This window comes from Urocitellus parryii, chromosome 12 (genome assembly GCF_045843805.1).
Source record: "Urocitellus parryii isolate mUroPar1 chromosome 12, mUroPar1.hap1, whole genome shotgun sequence".
Classification (NCBI taxonomy): Eukaryota; Metazoa; Chordata; class Mammalia; order Rodentia; family Sciuridae; genus Urocitellus; species Urocitellus parryii.
Window position 1 is genome coordinate 61,543,791 of NC_135542.1, and position 19,536 is coordinate 61,563,326.

General features: G+C 39.9%; 1 protein-coding gene and 1 pseudogene across 2 annotated transcripts; both read left to right on the plus strand.

Moving 5' to 3' along the window:
• The first annotated feature begins 246 nt into the window (after window positions 1-246).
• Window positions 247-2,067, plus strand: LOC113197677 (tetratricopeptide repeat protein 39B pseudogene; annotated as a pseudogene).
• A 10,915-nt stretch (window positions 2,068-12,982) lies between these two features.
• Gemin6 (gem nuclear organelle associated protein 6) lies at window positions 12,983-18,747 on the plus strand. 2 transcript variants are annotated; one of them, XM_026410138.2, is made up of 4 exons: window positions 12,983-13,101; window positions 13,546-13,573; window positions 14,175-14,314; window positions 15,542-18,747. In XM_026410138.2, the coding sequence occupies exons 3-4, from the start codon at window positions 14,187-14,189 to the stop codon at window positions 15,915-15,917; spliced, it is 504 nt and encodes a 167-aa protein (XP_026265923.1). In that variant the 5' UTR covers window positions 12,983-13,101; window positions 13,546-13,573; window positions 14,175-14,186; the 3' UTR covers window positions 15,918-18,747. The 2 variants fall into 2 exon arrangements, with proteins under 2 accessions (XP_026265923.1, XP_026265924.1); XM_026410139.2 differs by lacking the exon at window positions 12,983-13,101 and adding an exon at window positions 13,112-13,162.
• The last annotated feature ends 789 nt before the right edge of the window (window positions 18,748-19,536 follow it).

Below are 19,536 nucleotides of genomic sequence, written 5' to 3' on the forward strand. Positions count from 1 at the left end.
GATTTAAACCTTTCAGAAAGGCTTCTTATGGGTAAATAAAATTATCTTTCTCCTCCCTTGTCTGACATAGATATCCTTGTGCTGCACTTCACAGCTAGTCGTGTGTTTACCTCCATTTTAACAGCAATACCCCACACGGAGCTTTGGGTGGACTAAGAGACCCTGGTTAAGACAGCAGCAGCTACCCTCGTTTCAACCACATCACTCCACTTTGAATATTTCCCATCTCTAAGCGGAGAAGCAAATATGCCTCTTACTCTAAGAAAAAGAGAAAATGATCAGGAGGACAAGTTAAACAGTACGCGTACTTTAAGTGAAGGAGAAAAAGATCAGGATGTCATTAGTAGATCACTTCCTCTAAGTAAAAGAGAAAATGTTCAGGAGGAAAAGTTTGAAGATGCCTATGAAATTATCCCTATGGCAACAACAATGAATCTCCTGTCTTCCTTGGAAGAATGTACAACTGGACTATACTTATTTCTAAATAACAGATTCACAGATGCAATAAATCTCATTTACCCGTGGTCTAAAAACAGCACATACCATGCCCTATTATACAGTATGCTTATGGTTGTGAAAGCCATCCTGACTTTTGATCCACAGGACATACAGATTGGGATGAACGCTGCAAAGGAAGCTTTGAAAACCTGTAACAATTTCCGAAGAAGAACTAGGATAATGACTTTATCTCGTATAGTGAGTAGACAGGGAATAAGAGCTGTCAAAGAAGAAGAATTACATGCAGAAGTCTGCTATGCTGAGTGTTTGATCTTGAAATCTTCCATAGCATTTATACAGGATGACAGTATGATTAGTTTTCTTAAAAGTGGGCTCAGCGTTGGGTCAAGTTATCAAATATACAAAGATTGTCAACAGGTATTAACTCTTATGCCTCACAGCCACAGCAAAGCCCACAGACATTTGGTTGGAGGGATAAAATTTGGACTTGGATCATTTAATTTGATGTTATCACTTGTGCCGCCAAAGACACTTAGACTTCTCAATGTTGTTGGACTTTCTGGGGAGAGAGAGGTAGGCTTGGCTTTGCTTCATGAGAGTGCATCTGAAACTCATATAAATAATATTTTAAGTGTTTTCACTCTACTCTTTTATTACAGTTACATCCATGTAGCTTTTGGTGTTGAAAAAGTTTCCAGTTTGGCTACAGAGAATCTCTTTCTCATATACCTCCAGAAATTTCCAAACTGTGTTGTACTTAAATTTTTTCATGCACGTTTTAGTATGTTGAGAGGAAATTTTGAAAAAGCACAATTGAAATTACATGAGTGCATTTTTACTCAGAACGAATGGAAACAGGTTCACCACCTCTGTTACTGGGAACTCATGTGGTGCCACATTTTTCTGCAGGATTGGAAGCAGGCTTACAACTATGCCCATCTACTGTATGTTCATAGCAGATGGTCCAAGGCAATATATGTGTACAGTAAAGCTATCATATTGGCTTTACTTCCTCCTGATTTTGTGAAATCACTAAATGATAACATGACCTCTCTCTTCTTAAATGTGGAAAACCTGAGAATCAAAATTTTAGGCACCCCTGTGCCAATAGAAAAGTTTGTTGCTGAGAAAGGTCAGCGCTATGGTACTACTACAGGCTGGTTTACGGCACAGCCCCTTCTGGAATTCATTTATGCCTGGAGTGGTTTCCGAGTCATGAGCAAAAAAGTAGAGCTTATTTCAAGCTGGCTATCAATAATTAACAAAGGAAAAGACCTTTTGCAGGAAAATCCAAATGAGGAATATGGCACAGATGACATAAGTTTCTTAAATTTGCTGAAAGGGCTATGCCTGAAACACCTAGGCAAATATTTGAAGGCTGAGCATTACTTTAATCGTGTTATTCAAAAGGAGAAGTTTTTAAAATATGACCACTATTTGGTGCCATATACTTACTATGAACTAGGAATTCTACACTATCTGAAAGGAGATTTTGCCAATGCAACAAAATATCTAGACAACATAAAGAACTATAAAGACTATTCCATGGAAGCCCGGTTACAGTTTAGGGCTCATATAGCCCTTGAACAAATAGCTAAAGAAAAGTGATTTAAACACAAAGTGTGCTTTTGTTTAGCACGAGTGGAATATCTACAACCAGCAAAATAATTAGCAGGTAGAAAAATCATTTCTTTGTGGAAAAGAAGTTCAAGAGGCAGCTGCTAAGATCTGATCAGTAACAAATAAGAAAGGAATTGGCCATTTCTTTCTGCTCTTTTTTTCTCCTTATGTATAAATGTGATGATTAGACTTGCAAATGGAGTGACCGAACATTCTTGAAAAAGAAAAGGCAAATGCTTTCTTTACATTATAAAAATATTGTCTTAAAACTTCCAAGGCAGTTTTTAACACCAAATTAGATAATGTATACAACTTGCAAATAAAATAGGAAAAGTGGCCACACTCAGGATACCAGAGGCCTGTAAATGTTTTTTTATTTAATTGTTAAAGAAAATGATCTCGAAGGTCTTACTGATGATATTTCAGTGATACACAGAATAGCATAAATTCTGAATGTTTTTCCCTTACATACAGTCACTTTTATTGGCTTTTTGTATCAGAGAATAATTTTTCCATTGGGTGAAGGGGAGTATTTTTTAACTTTTTTCATTAGGAAATTCAAATAAAGGTTTGTAATTTCCCACAGGATAGCAAAGAAAAAAGCACACCTCTCTTGCTACACACATAAACCCTTGGGAGATAATTGGGGCCAAAAGGATATGTCACTGGGTAGAAAGAAAAGACCAGGCTCTTGGAGAAACAGTAACCCTCCCTTTCATTGTGCTCCCTAAAATGTTAATTCTTATTAAGATCAGCTCTTCAACATAATTAAACCACCTGTATCTATCCATTGTTGCTTGGCTAATCTGAGATTAAATGGCAACTATAAGGGATGATGCAACATTGTTTTACCTGCCTTAGAGATAAAAATCAGTTCCTAAAGACCAGACCAGTAAGTCAGGATAAATATAACCATCCCCCTTGTAGTCACCCTTTGAAACAGGTTGCTGGGGAAAGTGTTGCTTGGTAAAACACAGTAGTATAGTACATTATCTTAATACTTTGGGTGTCCAAACAGCCAATTGGAGCACAATGAGGAGCCGATAGTTCATATTTAGCATTAATTGCTTTTAAAAATATTTTCCCCATAAACTTTTATGTGAACAATAGTGCTTAGTTATTCCCCATTATTTAATTAGTATGGTTTAGTGGTTAAGAGGTTAAGAGGTAGTTGCTTGCCCAACTACCTAGATTTGTATTCTAGCTCTGTTACTAAATAACTGTATGATCCTGGGTGTGTCTGCTTTCATTTCCTTAGAGATAATAATAGTACCTATCTCATGGTTTTACAATGTAAAGATAGAGCCAATAAGCCTCTTTTATTATTATTACTGGTACTACTAATAATAATACCACATTATTCTTCAGGGCAGAGAACTTTCTTGGAAAAAGGTCCCTTTTCTTCCTGCCTTGCCAGTGTAAAATTTGACCTGTTAGTTTGCTTTCTCTGTTCTCCATTTAGCCTGGTCACTTACAAGTAACTCTGTCTAAATTGCAGTTTAATGTTTTGTAAAATATCCCAGCTTCTTCCTATAAATAGCAAATTAGTTGATTGATTAAACAAATATGTATTGAATGCCTACTGTATGCAGACACTGAAACACAGTACTGAAGACATACTATAAAGCATGATCTCTTTCCTGAAGGCCTTATTAGGGAGGTAAATTAGAAAAGGGTTTCACTGGAGGTAGAAGCACTTAAAATACTCATTTGAACAGTTTATTTGCCCCACATAAAAACAATCTGAAGATAGATAATTCAGGTCTGCTATGACCCTTTTGTCTTTCTGTTTAGCATGAAACCCTTCTCATGCTTGTCTCCTCATAGTGGGAAGAGGCTGCCTTACCTCAAGCTTTGTGTCCAAGCCCAATAGGCTGAAAAGATAAGGGACAAAGGGGCTTTCTCTCTGCTAGGAGGCTTTGCCTTCTTATTTCAGAAAGGACTGCCTTGCTGGACATGGTGGCACCTGTAACCACGACATTTGTGAGGCTTAGACAGTAGGATTGCAAATTCAAAACCAGCCTCAACAATTTAGTGAGGCTCTACACAATTTCGTCTCAAAATAAAAAATAAAAAGGACTAGGGATGCGGCTCAGGGCCCCTGGTTTAAATCGCTGGAATAGGGGATGGGGTTGGGGGAGGAAGAACTGCCTTCCTAGGGAATTGATGTACATCTCAATTGCTAGAAATATTTGTATAGCCCCTGTTAGTTGCAAGGGAAAATGAAGATTGAATTTTAGCTTTCAAACCTCATTAGGAGGTTTTTGGGAGAGTTGTTAAGTGGACAACTAGCTGCCACAACAAATATGTAAATAACAGACTACCAAAGGGTTTGAGTGTGGTGACTCACACCTATAATCCCACCTATTTGGGGGCTGAGGCAGGAGGATCATGAGGCCAGCATGGGTAACTTAGTGAGATCCTGTCTCAAAATAGAACATGAAAAGGAATGGGGGTGGGGCTGGGGATGTGGCTCAAGCGGTAGCGCGCTCGCCTGGCATTGCGTGCGGCCCGGTTCCATCCTCAGCACCACATACCAACAAAGATGTTGTGTCTGCCGAGAACTAAAAAATATTAAAAATCTCTCTCTCTCTCTCTCTCTCTCTCTCTCTCTCTCTCTCTCTCTCTCTCCCTCTCCCTCTCTCACTCTCTCTCTCTCACTCTCTCTTTAAAAAAAAAAAAAAAAGGAATGGGGGTGTCATTCAGTGACAGAGCACTTGCCTAGCAGATGTGAGATCCCAAATCCAATCCCAGTTCTGCAAAGCAAAACAATACAAACCAAAAAAAAGCACAAAACACAAAATGGGGAGAGAGAGAACACTGCAACAATGAGATCAAGGAATCACTGGAGAAGACCATATAAGGACCTGACAGGAAATCTTGGAATGGCATTACCTTTGTGAAGTTGCTACCCACTGAGCCCAGATTCTAGCCCTTACCAGTCCAAGACCTACTGAGATACAGAGACTAATTCTATCCAAATTCACAAGAGATTGAAGTAGAATTTACTAATTTCTTTGTTTCTTATAGAAGCTTTCCCAGAGTTGCAAACTTAAATTTCTATAGGGATCAGGAAGGTAATGTAAATATATGAAGCAACCAAGCGTAAAATAATAGTGGTAGAAACTAGCTTCAGTGAATAGATGACACAGTGTAGGTCATATTAGACCTAGCTGCATGTTTTGCTATGACTTATTGGTCTCCAATTAGTGACTTATCATCTATCCCTTTCTATTGACTAGAAAGTTCTCGTGTTTCATCTTGAACACGATCTGTCCTGATAAACAGTGTACCTGGAAAATCAACAGTCACAAAGCAGCATGCTGAGGATGGAGTTAAGACAGAGTAAGGCAGATAGTTTTAGGAATATCTACGCCATGTCAGTGTAACACCTGATGAATCATCCGTTCTCACACTATGCATCCATCCTGGGAAAATGTCTCCCAAATTCTCAGGACTCTAAGACATATTTCTCAAACCCCAGCTTTCAGATTTTTCTTCTCTGCCTTCTGCTGTTAACCATGGGTTACTGAATATTCAGGAAAGGTACAATACACTGTTTCCATTTACTAACATACAAGCCATTTCAACCCTGCTTCCTGGCTTAGAATTTCAGTTGTTCCCACATGCTTTGGTCATTCAGATTACAGATGGTCTCTTTGTGCAAATGAATCACAGATCTAATCACATCCATTTAATTTAACTTTTTGGGTCAGTTTATAAGAGATTAGAGGAGTTATCTCATGGTTGCCTTTTGTACCGTAAACACAAATAAGACGCTATTGAAGCACTTTTTATGCAATGAAGAAATTTTCCTATCCAATTTAATGGAAATAATTACTACTGGAAGAGGCCCAAGAGCCTGGAAAAAAAAATGAATGGGATGGGAAGGGCTTATGCATAAAGAACAAAGAGAATTTTTGTTACAGACCTGAGTCCTCAAAGCTCTCAGTATGTCCTTGCCCCAATCCAATCAATGAGTAAATTATGTTGATTACTTCTTTGAAATATCTTTTGAATTTTTTTTTTCATTTTCACTTTTTTCAGCCTAGACTAGGACTTCACTTTTTGTCTGGACTACTGCAGTTGTCTTTAGGAACAGTAATTCAGTGGTGAACATCCTGTTTTGTTCCAAGGAAATTCCAAGGCAAAATAAAAATTGCCAACCCCACATTTTTTTTCAAATAAAAATGAAATCTATATAAAGCATGTATATTTTTGCTACTTCAATTTCTCACTTCATTAGATAGATAGCCACAGAATTTTAGCCATAAAGATTTATTTTAATTTTTTTTTCTTTAGACATGCTAGGCAAGCATGCTACCATTGAGTGACATCCCCAGTTATAAAGATGTTATTGTCTTGGCATATTTGTCTGAGAATATTTGAGAAGCAACATAAAAATAGTTTTCTAGGCTTTCAAACTTTTGCTTAGTTCTTCAAAATTCATAAAGTCTGTTCACCTAAGAAAACAAGCCTATCTTTATGTTAAGGGAACCACTCCTTCTCTGAGAAGGTAAAATCCTCCCTCTGGCAGGCAGGATGAAAATGATCAATTTGGAGACACCCCTCTTCAAAAATCATATCTCCTGCAGGTTTCCATGGAGATGACCTGTCATATCAGCGATTTGGGAGGCCAAAAATGAGACAGAAGGAACACAAATTTGAGGCCAACCTCAACAATTTAGTGAGGCCATCTCAAAAAAAAAAAAAAAAAAAGGCTGGGGATGTGGCTTAGTGGTAAAGTGTGTGTGTGTGTGTGTGTGTGTGTGTGGCCCTGAGGCTAGAGAATCACTTAGGCTCAGGAGTTCATGACCAGCCTTGGAAACATAGCAAGACCTGGTCTCAGAAAAAGAAAAAAACATCCACTTAGTGTTAATCTTATTAATCTTTAGGGTTGTGAGTGTAGCTCAGTAGTAGAGGATTTGCCTAGAATGCACGAGTCCTGTGTTCCATCCCCAGGACCTCCAACAAGAAAATTAGTATTGGGAAGTTCTTAGAATAGTACCTGTCACAAATGAAAGGAAAGCGAGGAACCAGGAAATGGGTGAGCCATAAATGAAAGACAGACCAGGCAGAGATACACACAAGAGTTTATTTGTCAGAGTTGACAAATAGAGGCACATCTCTCCATAGACTGAAAGAGGCAAAACAGCTTTGGGGTTCAGGACTTTTATGGGGCAGGCTCAGGGATTAGAGCCAGATGGGTCCTAATGCAGGCGGTGAAGGGTTGGGTTGGTATGAGGGAGGGGTGAGCCTTTCTCAGAAGTGCCCTTTAGCAGGAAAGCGAAATTTTTCTTAAAATGTCTGTTGTCACTTAAGATGGCCATCCAGATGCTAAGCAAGGACCTTACAACAAGCTCTAACAAGCTGAGAAGGTTTTTAAAGAAATACAAATTCAATTCAAATTGAGCAACTATTAAATTCCAGGCCATGTGCTAGAGGTTAAATATATGGTAGTGAACAAAACAAGCATGGGCTCTGCGTGATGTGCAGGAGTCAGCCTAAACTGATCCCAAAAGCTCATTGTTAAATATTTAGGAGGTATTTATATTTATTTAGTTTTTGTACAGGGATTGAACCCAGGGGTGCTTGATTACTGAAACACATCCCCAACCCTTTTTAAAAAATTTTTTTAAAATTTTATTTAGAGACAGGGTCTCACTGTGTTGCTGAGTGCATTACTAAGTGTTGGGTGTGTGGGAGACTCCCCGCTAATGTTAAGTTTCCCTCTTATGAGAACATCCCATAATCCTTTACCCCTCCTCCTCCTCTCCAAAGCGAGCCAAGCCTAAGAGCGCCAAATTCAAAGGTTTTCTCAACCAATCTCCGTGGGACATTGGATGTCTGCTCGCCATCCCTTAGTCGCCGTGCAATCAGCACCCACCACATCGCCTACGCAACCCTTCTTAAGCCCAAGCTAGCAAGCCCATGCTCTCTGCCCTCTTTCTCTTCTTTCTCTGCTCTCTTTCTCATGCTCTCTGCTCTCTCTGCCCTCCTCCTCTCCTCTCTTTGTTCTCTGCCTCTCCTTTTTTTCCCCTTCAGGCAGCCCCCAGTAAAATCTCTTGGTTGAATCTCCACCTATGATCATCCTGCCTCAGCCTCCTGAGTCACTGGGATTACAGGCATGTGCCACTGCTCCTGGCTAGGATATTGTTATCCAGTTGTTTAATCATTAGAAGCTTGAAATTAGATACAGTGGAAGTATTTACACCGTGGAAATAGCAAACAGTACAAATCAAGACTTGTTTTAGTCAGCTTTTCTCACTGCTGTGACTAAAAGGACCCGACCAGAAAGCACAATTGTAGAGGAGGAAAAGTTCGTTTGCGGCTCACGGTTTCAGAGGTCTTAGTCCATAGTAGGCCAACTCCATTCCTGGGGCTCAAGATGAGGCAGAACATCATGGTGGAAGAGTGTGGCAGAGGGAAGCAGTTCACATCATGATCAGAAACTAGAGAGAGACTCCATTTGTCAGATACAAATGTATACTTCAAAGCCCACTCTACCACTTCAGTTACCACTCAGTTAATCCTTATCAGGGGATTAAATCACTGATTGGGTTAAGACTCTTAAAACTCAGTCGTTACTTCTCTGAACTTTCTTGCATTGTCTTACACGTGTATGCTTTTGAGGGACACCACATCTAAACCATAACAAGGTTTTCTCAGTATTGGGGATTGAACCCAGGTGCACTTAACCAACTGAGCTCCATCCCCAGCCCCCTTTATGTTTATTTTGAAGCAGGGGCTTGCTAAATTGCTGAGAGCCTTACTAAATGGCTACAGCTGTCCTAGAACTTGTGATCTTCCTGCTTCAACCTTCGGAGTCACTGAGATTATTCACATGGACCTCATGCCCTGCTTTTTAATTTTCTTTAGAATATTACAAACTTAACCAAACTGAACCAAGATTGCTAAACTCTCTATTATTATTATTATTATTATTATTATTATTATTATTATTATTATTTCTTTTCTTTTTTTTATTTTTTAAAAATCAAACCCAAGCCCTTTTCATGCCTGGCAAGTGTTCTACCATGAGCTATACTCCTAAACAGTCTTATTAATTTTTAAGTCCTAGTTCTTAACAGAAAGCATAGCACATAAAGCTACATAAATATTTGCTTGATGAATAAACATAAACAAGGAATTGACACTTCTGATGGCTATTGTTGAATGAATGAAAAAACTAGAATACTTAAAAAAACAGGTTTTTTTGTTTGTTTCATTTGGTTTAGTTTGGTTTTGTTTTAATCTAACCATACCTTGCATGAAATATACTTAGTAAATTATGGTCTCTTCCTACACCATTTTCTACCTACTTTTAACACTCAACATCATGAAGTGAAATTTGTGATGGTTTGACTAGAGTAGGATAGCCTTATCTTGGCACCATGATAAAGACCAGTGAATAGTTCAAGACAGTTGAATTGACAGTCTTTTTAATTTCTGATTTTCTTCAGGGCATTTAAGAAAAGTTTCTTTGAAAATAAGTATTTTACCAGGAGCAGTGGTGTATACCTGTAATGCCAGTGGCCCAGGAGGCTGAGACAGGAGAATTAGAAGTTCAAGCCAGCCTCAGCAACTTAGTGACACCATAAAGAATTCAGTGAGGGGCTGGGGTTGTGGCTTAGCGGTAGAGCGCTCGGTGATGTGGGGCCCTGGGTTCAATCCCCAGCACCACATAAAAATAAATAAATAAAATGAAGATATTAAAAAAAAAGAATTTAGGGAGACCCTGCCTCTAAATAAAATACAGAAAAAAAGGGAAGGAGGACTGGGGATGTGGCTCAGTGGTTATTATTTTAATCCCTGGTACCCCCCCCAAAAAAAAAGGTATTTCTTGCTAAAATGAAACAATGTACTGGAGAATCTAAAATAAGCAATTTTGAACTCAGCTGGAGGATCTCAAATTCAAGGCCATCCTCAGCAATTTAGCAAGACCCTGTTTCAAAATATAATATAAAATAAAAAGGACTGGGGATGTAGAGCAGCTCTGAGTCCAATCCTCAGCACTCTAAAAAACAAACAAACAAACAAATAAGCACATAAATAAAGTGTGTATAGGTTTGTGTTGAGAGCCACAGCCCAGTCAGAAAGATGCCTGGCATTTGCCAGAGGGAATGGTTGTAAGGTGACACCAGCGAACCATTGAGATGATGATTTGAGTTAAGCTGTATATAATTGCTGTGATGCTGGATTGATTGTATTATATATTTGACCTTTACTGTTGGGCAATAGGGCAGCTCTTGCTGCCTCCAGTGCCCGCTACTTTGGAGTTCCCGTGAGTTCTCACGGGGTTTGGAGAAGATTGGACGGAGCCTGGTGGAGGGAGTGTGTTCCTGTGTGGTGTGGGCAGTGCCGATGAGAGTTGGGGAATAAAAAATTGCTGTTTGAACCTACAAGGCTTTGTGGCGGCTCGGTTATTTGTGCCCAGCCAGACTGCGGCAGGTTTGAGAAGGTGTAGACCTTTGGAAAGATGGACGGAGAGTGGAATGGGAAGGGAGAGGAACAGAGAACATGAAAATGGCACACCTGCTGGAGTGAGCTCCTTCAGAGGAAAAAGAGGTAGCATCATTTAAACTTAATGAGGACTGGCTACAGGAGAGGTCCTAAATGGGCAGGTCACCAGTTTGTTTGAAGTCAGTGATTTATATCAGCAGTTCCAGGGAATGAATTTTTACTTTCATTAAGAGGCAAAAGGTGCTGGACTTGGTGGCACAGCATGTAATTCCAGCAACTCAGGAGGCTGAGGCAGGAGGATTACAAATTTGAGCCCAAGACTGGGTGTTTAGTTCAGTAGTAGAGAATTCCTGGGTTTAACCCCCAGTAAAACACAGCACACAAAGAGGCTAAAGGGAAGAGAGGGAAATTGCCCAATCTTGTCACCTTAAAGTTTACATTGAGACTATCTTCTGTTTGTAGAATTATATGTTCAGAAAACAAGGCGAAAGGTTTTTATTTTGCAGTATAGAATGAAACATAAAATTGCAAATTAAAAATTGTTAAAAATTAGTTGTAGCTCTTTTGGACTGAACTTTTATGAGATCAAATGTTTTCCTTTACACTACAATAACTACACAAATTTATATTAGCTCTTTGTAGATTTAAATGGTTTTTAATTGGCAAAATCTAGCAATCTATAAAAGATTAATATAATCAATCAATCATTCAATGAATTAAGGTTTTGGGATGGATTATTTGATGACATAGGAGACAATGTACTTCAAGGATTGAATGATTCTAAGTAGCAACAGAAGAGCACCTTAATTTTTGATGTTTTCTATACCTTCATTAGATATTCTAATTGAATTCTTGTAAATATTCTTATGAATGTTTCAACATTTCTAAGAACTCAACCTTTAATACCAGGTAACATTTTTCAGCATCATAGTCTAGAAAGGGTGTAAGCTAGCAGCCAATTATGTGACTAGAAATCTGTAGCAGATACAAGAGTTTACAGTTTTTACACTACAGAGGTTTACAGTGAGTGATCTGCTAGGTGTAATTCAACCCAATCCAGTGTGTTTCTTTCCAGATTCTGCACATTCAGTAAGATGTACCAAGGCTATATCCTAAGAAGTAGGATTTCTTTTCCCCCTGTGCTGGGGATTGAAACCAGGGCCTCCTACAGGCTAGGCAAGTACTCTCACATTGAGCTTTATCTACAAGCAGCAGGAATTTTAATTGTCTTATAAAAGCCAAAAAAGAAATACCTACTCAAGTGCAACTTTGCACTTGTAATTCCAGCAACTTGGAAGCCTGAGGCAGGAGGACTGCAAATTCAAAGGCAACCTAGAGCAATTTAGCAAGGCCTTCTCTCAAAATAAGAAGGCCTGGGGATGTTGACTTAGTGTTAGAGCACCCCAGGGCTCCATTCCCACTACTACAAAAACAAAACATGATCCCATAGCTCTTCTCCACTGCACGTTCAACTCACAGTTCTAGACCTTTAGGATTTACTCAGAGGATTTATGTGTTTGATTCCAAAGCACAACAGCACATTTCTATGCCTACTATTACTGAGGACCTGGAACTAACTCTTTCCTCTCAAAAAAGAGGGCAGGGTGATGACTCTTCTGTATCTCCGGTTGATCTCAGCCCCCTTCACTTGGCCCAGGTGATCTCCAGCCGTCAGTTGCTGCACAAAGCCTCCTCTAATAAGGTCAACTAGAGAAGTCCTCCTAGTCAGTATTAAGCCATAGCTGCTCGGAACCACAGTTTTCCCAACTTCCAAAGTCTCCCTACCCATTTTAGAGGCTTACTGTCAGGTTTAGATGAGTGAGTGTATCAGACTACTTTTTCTTTTTTAAATGTTTAATTGCTGATAGACTTTTATTTTATTTATATGCAGTGCTGAGAATCGAACCCAGTGCCTCACACATGCCAGGCAAGCGCGCTACTGCTGAGCCCCAGCCCCAGCTCCAAACTACTTTTTTTGGGGGAAAGGCACTGGGGGGAGGGAGGTGGAGGGGTACCAGGGATTGAACCCAGGGGTACTTAACCACTTAGCCAGCCCTTGTTATTTTTATTTTTTTTAATTTTGAGACAGGGTCTCACTAAAGTGCTTAGGGCCTGGCTAAATTGCCCAGGCTGGCCTCCAACCTGTGAACCTCTTGCCTCAGCCTCCCTGGGATCACAGGGCGGGCACCACTACACCTGGCATTTTTTTCTAACCTGATTTATGTTCTTCATTTGATAGACGTTTTATTAAATTATATGTTTGAGTAAAAAAGCATGGTTTAAAAAAATTATTGGAAACGTTCATCGTGGCACTGGAGAGGGCGGCGCTAGCGAGCACGGCCTCGCACCAGTGCACAGCGACCTCCGCCCGCTCGTGGGCCACCGCCAAAGACTACCAAGCGCAGGCGCGGGCTAAGGAAGTGACGCAGGCGCGGGCCCGCCCGGCTCCCGCCGGCTCCGCTCAGCTCCCGGTCCTCGCGGCGCACGTGAGGGGGCCACCCGGCGTTCCCGCTGCTCTTTGCCTGGTTTGCGAGGATTAAGCGTTAAGTACCACGTGGTGTGAGTACAGCTCCGAGTGTCCTGCGGCTTCGGGACCGGACTCGGGCCCCAGCCCCCGAGGGTCAGCTGCCTCCCCCGTGTTTGCGGATCCTCCAGATTTTAGGAGGAGATTGGCACAAGTCGGGGCCTCGGTGCCGAGGTCCCGCGGAGACACAGCTAGGAGAGAATGGGAGCACGTCAGTTTGGGCGGAAAGGGCCGTGGGGCGAACTCCTTTGCTGGAAGGAGGGCCGAGTGTGAAGCGATCGGGATGGGACTGGAGGGTGGGATGGAGGGTGCCAGATGCCCCCGGTGTCCCCATGGCCTTCAGACAGAATCATAAACACAAGCTATTTTACATTCATGTTCAGTAAAAGAAAAACATTCTCAAGCAGTTTTCACAACCACCGTCCGTATTATTATTTTTAAAATTTTGTATACCTATTACTTTTTATGTGGTGCTGAAGATCGAACCCGGTGCCTCATCCGTGCTAGGTAAGCACTCCACCACTGACAGCCCCAGCCCCACAGTTCATATTATTAATGCTTATTTGTGTTTTGCCTTTGGTCTTTTTTTTTTTTTTTTTGTCTGTTTTTGAGATGGGGAGGTGGTCTTGGGGCTCAAGTCATCTTCTCGCCTCAGCCTCTAGTAGCAGGAACAACAGGCAGGCATGCGACAGGCTGGCATGGGCTACCAGGCCTGGGTCAATACGTTAATTTTTTTGGAAGGGGTGTGGGGTGTGGAGGGCCAGTACTGGGGATTGAACTCAGGGACACTCGACCACTGAGCCACATCCCCAGCCCTATTTTGTATTTTATTTAGCTAGGGTCTCACTGAGTTGCTTAGCACCTCGCTTTTGCTGAAGCAGGCTTTGAACTCGCAGTCCTCCTGTCTCAGCCTCCTTAGCCGATCGTATTACAGGCATGGGCCACTGCAACCATTCAATACGTTAACTCTTAATTGTATTAAGTAACTTGTTAAGAATTTGAGGCAAATCACAGATATTCTCTGCTTTTAGAATAAAGAATAGAATTAAGACATTGGCCTGTGTTGGAAACATATATTAACCTGAACCGGTGGTGATTTTAAATTTAGCCACCTGGAACTATGAGTGAATGGATGAAGAAAAGCCCCTTAGAATGGCAAGACTACGTTTACAAAGAAGTCAGAGTGATAGCCAGTGAGAAGAAGGAGTATAAAGGATGGCTTTTAACTACAGATCCAGTCTCTGCCAAGTGAGTATGCATCCTGCTTGCCTGAAATCATGACATACCTTTGAGCTCCCTGTACGGTATATCCAAATTATTAAAAGCAGATCAGTGAAAGGTTGGTCTTTTTTTTTTTTTTTTTTTGCTATGCTGAGAATTGAACCCAAGGTCTTGTAATGTGTCAGGCAAGCACTCTACCCCTAAGCTACACCCCCAGCTCAAAGGCTAATTCTTTTCTTTTAAGAACTGAACTGTCTTTGAATCCAAGTGCTATTCTAACTATGGATAGCTCTATCAAAGCAGCCCACATCCTTAGGAATGGGACATAGATATTTCTTTTTTGATTATCTTTCTAATGGATAGCTTCAAACATCACAATGGTATAAAAAGGATGATATAATGAACACTAACTTTTCATGTCTTCCAAGTTTTTAAAACCAATTCCAGACATCTTATAATGCCTCATCATGTAAGAGGCATACATCTTAGAAGATAAGGATGTTTCCTTAGTTTCCTCTAATCTATGAGTTTTTCAGTCTTGTATATCATGACCTTGACAATTTTGATAAGTACTGGTGAGATAGAATTCTCTCAACTCTGGTTTTTGTGATGTTTTCTTCATAGACTGAGCATATAGGCATTTTGGGGAGTACCACAGAAGTGAAATTCTCATCGCATATCATTTTTTATTTTATTTTCTCTTTCTTCCTTTTTCCCTTCCTTTCTTCCATCCTAGGACACCTTACCCACTGAGTTACATCCCTAGCCCCCTGCCCCCCCTTATTTGGAGACAGTCTCAGTAAGTTGCCAAGGCTGACCTTAAACTTGTGATCCTCCTGCCTCAGGCTTCCACTTCACTGGGATTACAGGTGTGCACCATTGTGCTTGGCATAACTTTTTAAAAGAAATTGGTATTGGAGATCAAACCCAGGGCCTCATGCATGCTGAACGTGCACTTTGCCACTGAGCTATACCCCGCAAGCCAATGAACTCTTAGGAAATACATTAATTGTATCCCACAATGATTAACCAATATGTCAGGGAAGATGTTTAGGATCCTCAGTGAATGCTTGTCAATCAAGTGAAAGCATCTGGTGGTGAGAAGATTAATATTAAATAGGGAAGGTTGTTCTCTCCATTCTAGTGACCTATTTGGGTTGAGGATGCCTCTCATTGCGTTGCTTCTTTTGTAGTTTCATGGGCCTTTAGATTTTTCTTTTGCAAATCTGCTCTGAACTGATTTTTCTTTCAAAGTATTGTCCTCGTGAACTTCCTTGAAGATGGCAGCTTGTCTGTGACTGGAATTATGGGACATTCTGTGCAAACTGTTGAAATTGTGAATGAAGGGGACCATGGAGTAAGAGAGAAACTGATGCATTTGTTCATGTCTGGAGACTGCAAAGCTTACAGCCCTGAAGATCTGGAAGAGAGAAAGAATAGCCTAAAGAAGTGGCTTGAGAAGAATCACATCCCCATCACTGAACAAGGAGATTCACGGAGGACTCTCTGTGTGGCTGGGGTCTTGACTATAGATCCACCATATGGTCCAGAAAATTGTAGCAGCTCTAATGAGATTATTCTGTCCCGGGTTCAGGATCTTATTCAAGGACATCTTGTAGCTTCCCAGTGAGAGATCAAGAACTGTGGATACACTAATTGAAACCGACTTCATTTTTTTGTTCTGTCATGGTATGTTTTGAATTTAAGTCCATCATATTGTGGGACTTCAAAAGTATATGAGTGTTGTGTTCATTTGTGTATATAATTTTTTGTTATTTTGGCAAAATCAAAAGAGTGAATTGTGGATGCTAATTTTGTTGGGAAATAAATGAACTAATTGGTATAAGGATAGTGACACATGCAATGAAATTAGAAGTCAGAATTGTAAGGGTAATTTTTTTTTTTTTTGGATGGGGATATACTCCCCCCTCCATTTTTTTTCCAGAACTGGTGATCAAACTGGGCTGTATACCCCCAGCTCAGTGTATTGCAGCCCCCCACCCTGCCTTTTTAAGGCAAAATATATATTTGGAAAAATATAATATGGCAGATTCAGTATAAAAGGTGAACTCACAATTGCAAGTCCCTTTTACTAACTAAATCAATGTTTTGTTTGTTTTTGTACTGGGAACTGAACCCAGGGCCACTCTATCACTCAGCTATAACTCTAGCTCTTTTTGTTTTTGGGTTTGGGTGTCCCTGAGTTGCCAAGGTTGACCTTGAACTTGCCATTCTCTTGCCTCAGCCTCTTAAGTGGCTGGTATTACTGGTGTGCTCAACCACGTCCAACTAAATCAGTGTGTTTTTAAAGTGTTTGTCTCTTATTGTGTTGTAATGATAGTTTTTTGAATCAGTGTTTTATGTTTTGAATCTGGTTTGTTTCTCCTTAAAGGTTCATGTGTTGGGAACTTGTCAGGGTGGTGGTATTGGGGGGTGATGGAGCCTTACGAGATAGGCCTTATGGAAGGTCCTTAGATCATTCCGGTCATGTCCTCGGAAGAGATTGTGGAACTCTTGTGTCTAACTCCTGTTTGGTATGTAAGCTCTTCCACTACCATGGTGCAGCTGAGAAAAGGAAAGAGTAGGCAAGAGAGAGTACACCACCTCTCACCAAAACTGAGCTAGTGTCATGCCCTTGAACCTCCAAAATGGAGCTAAACTTTACTTTTCTTCATAATGGTAAAAAGCTGACTAATACAGAGGACATCTTTTTTTTTTGCTGAAACTAGTTTTGGCTCTTTAGTAAAATCTTAACATGAAAGTTTTAACACTTTCAAAGCCTTTAAAGAAAGTATTGGCTGATACCTCTGAGGAGAAAGTTGACTGATAAAGTAGTCTGCTGCTGAATTCAGTCCGGTTCCTTTACTGCGAATTCAGTTCAGTCTTCAGACTTATGATGCTTTCTGTCTGCAGTCCCTATTCTCTTGGTCAGGCTTTGCTAAGGGAAAGGAATGCAGGAGATTCCTTTACATACATTTGACCCTACCTATTTCTTGGAAGCCAGTCAGGGACCATGACTCCATATGAAGGTGGTAGACTAGAAAGGGGCAAGTTCAGAGTGGGAAACTTAGTCAAGTCCTGAAACAAACTGAGTTTTCTAGGTCAAACTATAGGAGAAGTGAGAACTGAGCCTAGAAATTAAGATTCTCAATTAGGCTTTACATTAGATTTAAATACTGTACAATCATACCCCTATGTGTTACATGTTATTTATGTCCTTTTTAGATTTTCTAAAAACTATTTTAGCAGATTGCCCAGAGTTACTAGCCCGGGCTTTGTTCATTTAGCACAAAGATAAGTGTGTGTGTGTGTGTGTGTGTGTGTGTGTGTGTGTGTGTGTTTTATAAACAAAATGGACCTAAGTGTGAGAACTTGAGAACTTTTGTGAGAAGTTTTGCGGGGTCAAGTATTAGCAGTATTAGCAATCACATACAAATCCTATCTTTGTATTTTTAATATAAATGATAAAAACATTTAACAACAGAATATGTTTTTGAAGTAAATCTATTTCTATCTATCTGGCATGACTTCCCATTTTACATATAATTTCCTCAAAGTCTTAAGTATTAAGTACTCTGTATTCTTTATTCTTGATAATAATATACTCATAAGCTCTGTAGCACACTGTATATGCTTATTAGTTATTTGGCAGGTTTTTACTCTCATTAGTCCAAAACATATTTCCATCTTCAGACATGTTCTATGGGCGTAATTTATAACTAATAGCTATTAGTTAGACTTTCTAAATGACTGCTTATTTTAAGAGTTTTCTTTGCCTAGGACTATTGATATTTTGAACTGGATCATTTTTTATTGGTGGTGTCCTGTGCCTTGTAGGATATTGTGCAGCATCCCTGGCCTCTTCTGGATGCTAGTGGCATCCCCTTTTACTTAATTTATTTTTTAAAATATTTTATTAGTTGTTGATGGACCTTTATTTATTTATTGTGGTGCTGAGAATCGAACCTAGTGCCTCACACATGCTAGGCAAGCACTCTACCGCTGAACTACAACCCCAGACCCTCCCCTTTCACTTATAATGTTTTGGATATTGCCAGGTATTCTCTGAGGGGGCACAATTACTTCTAATTAAGAACCACTAGTTTAAAACATAAAAAAAACTACATTTGGCTGGGGCATAGCTCATTGGTGGAGTGCATGCTTAGCACCACAGAAGGTCTTGGTTTTAGTCCCCAGTACCATAAAAACAAAACAACAAAAGGCCTATCAACTTCATTTTCTCCAGTACGGGAACTTCTTTGTAGTCTTTGTATATAATAAAAGTTCTATATTTGTTAAGAGTTGATCTCTATGGGCAAATCAAGTATTTTTGAAAGGTTAAATGACATTGTTATATATTTGAAACCTAAGGATGGAAAGGAGGAAAAACATTCCAAGTGGAATTTCAGAATGCAAATGAGTCTTGGACTGCTATCCTGTCTTTAATTATTGTAGAAGAAAACCAGCATTAAAAAATATATTTTTATTAGTTGTTGATGGACCTTTATTTTATTTACTTATTTATACAAGGGGGTGAGAATTGAAGCCAGTGCCTCACACATGCTAGGCAAGTGCTCTACCACTGAGCCACAACCCCAGCCCTGAAAACCAGCATTTTTAATCTCTATAGTATAAATTCATTCAACATATAAGAAAAATGAACTTCAGGTCACTTTCAGTAAAACCTAGGATGGAGTTAGTAATAGCATTTTCTGCCTAGGAAATAATAAACCTCATGTTCGAAGTGCTATTGTTGAAAACATTTATTGTTATATACTATGATACCATATTTATCAGTATGTATGTAGTCTGTCAGGGTCTTCACTTTAAACATGGATCCTCATTGTTGGTATATAGGGGTCTAGGCTGAATTTCTAAGGTCATCACTCCTTGGAAGTTACTTTTCACTTAGAAACTTCACAATCATTATTGTTACCATTTTTTCCCTGCAGTGTTGAGATGAAAACAAATTGACTGCTGGGCGTGGTGGCACATGCCTATAATCTCAGTGGCTCTGGAGACTGAGGCAGGAGAGTTCAAAGCCAGCCTCAGCAACATAGCAAGGCACTTTGAAACTCAAATGAAATACAAACTCTAAAAACTCTAAATGAAATACAAAATTGGGGGGGGGGATGTGGCTCAGTGGTTAAGTGCCTCTGAGTTCAGTCCCTAGTACCCAAAACAAACAAACAAACAAACAAAAAAACCAGTTGATTGATTCAGAGCTGTCCACTTTTCATAAATGTCTT

What these genes read in the sequence shown, in the direction of transcription:
- Gemin6 (XM_026410138.2), top strand. Translation starts at nt 14,187, where the DNA reads ATGAGTGAATGGATGAAGAAAAGCCCCTTAGAATGGCAAGACTACGTT. An exon ending in ACAGATCCAGTCTCTGCCAA is followed by an intron (nt 14,315 to 15,541) that starts GTGAGTATGCAT and finishes TTTCTTTCAAAG; the next exon opens with TATTGTCCTCGTGAACTTCC.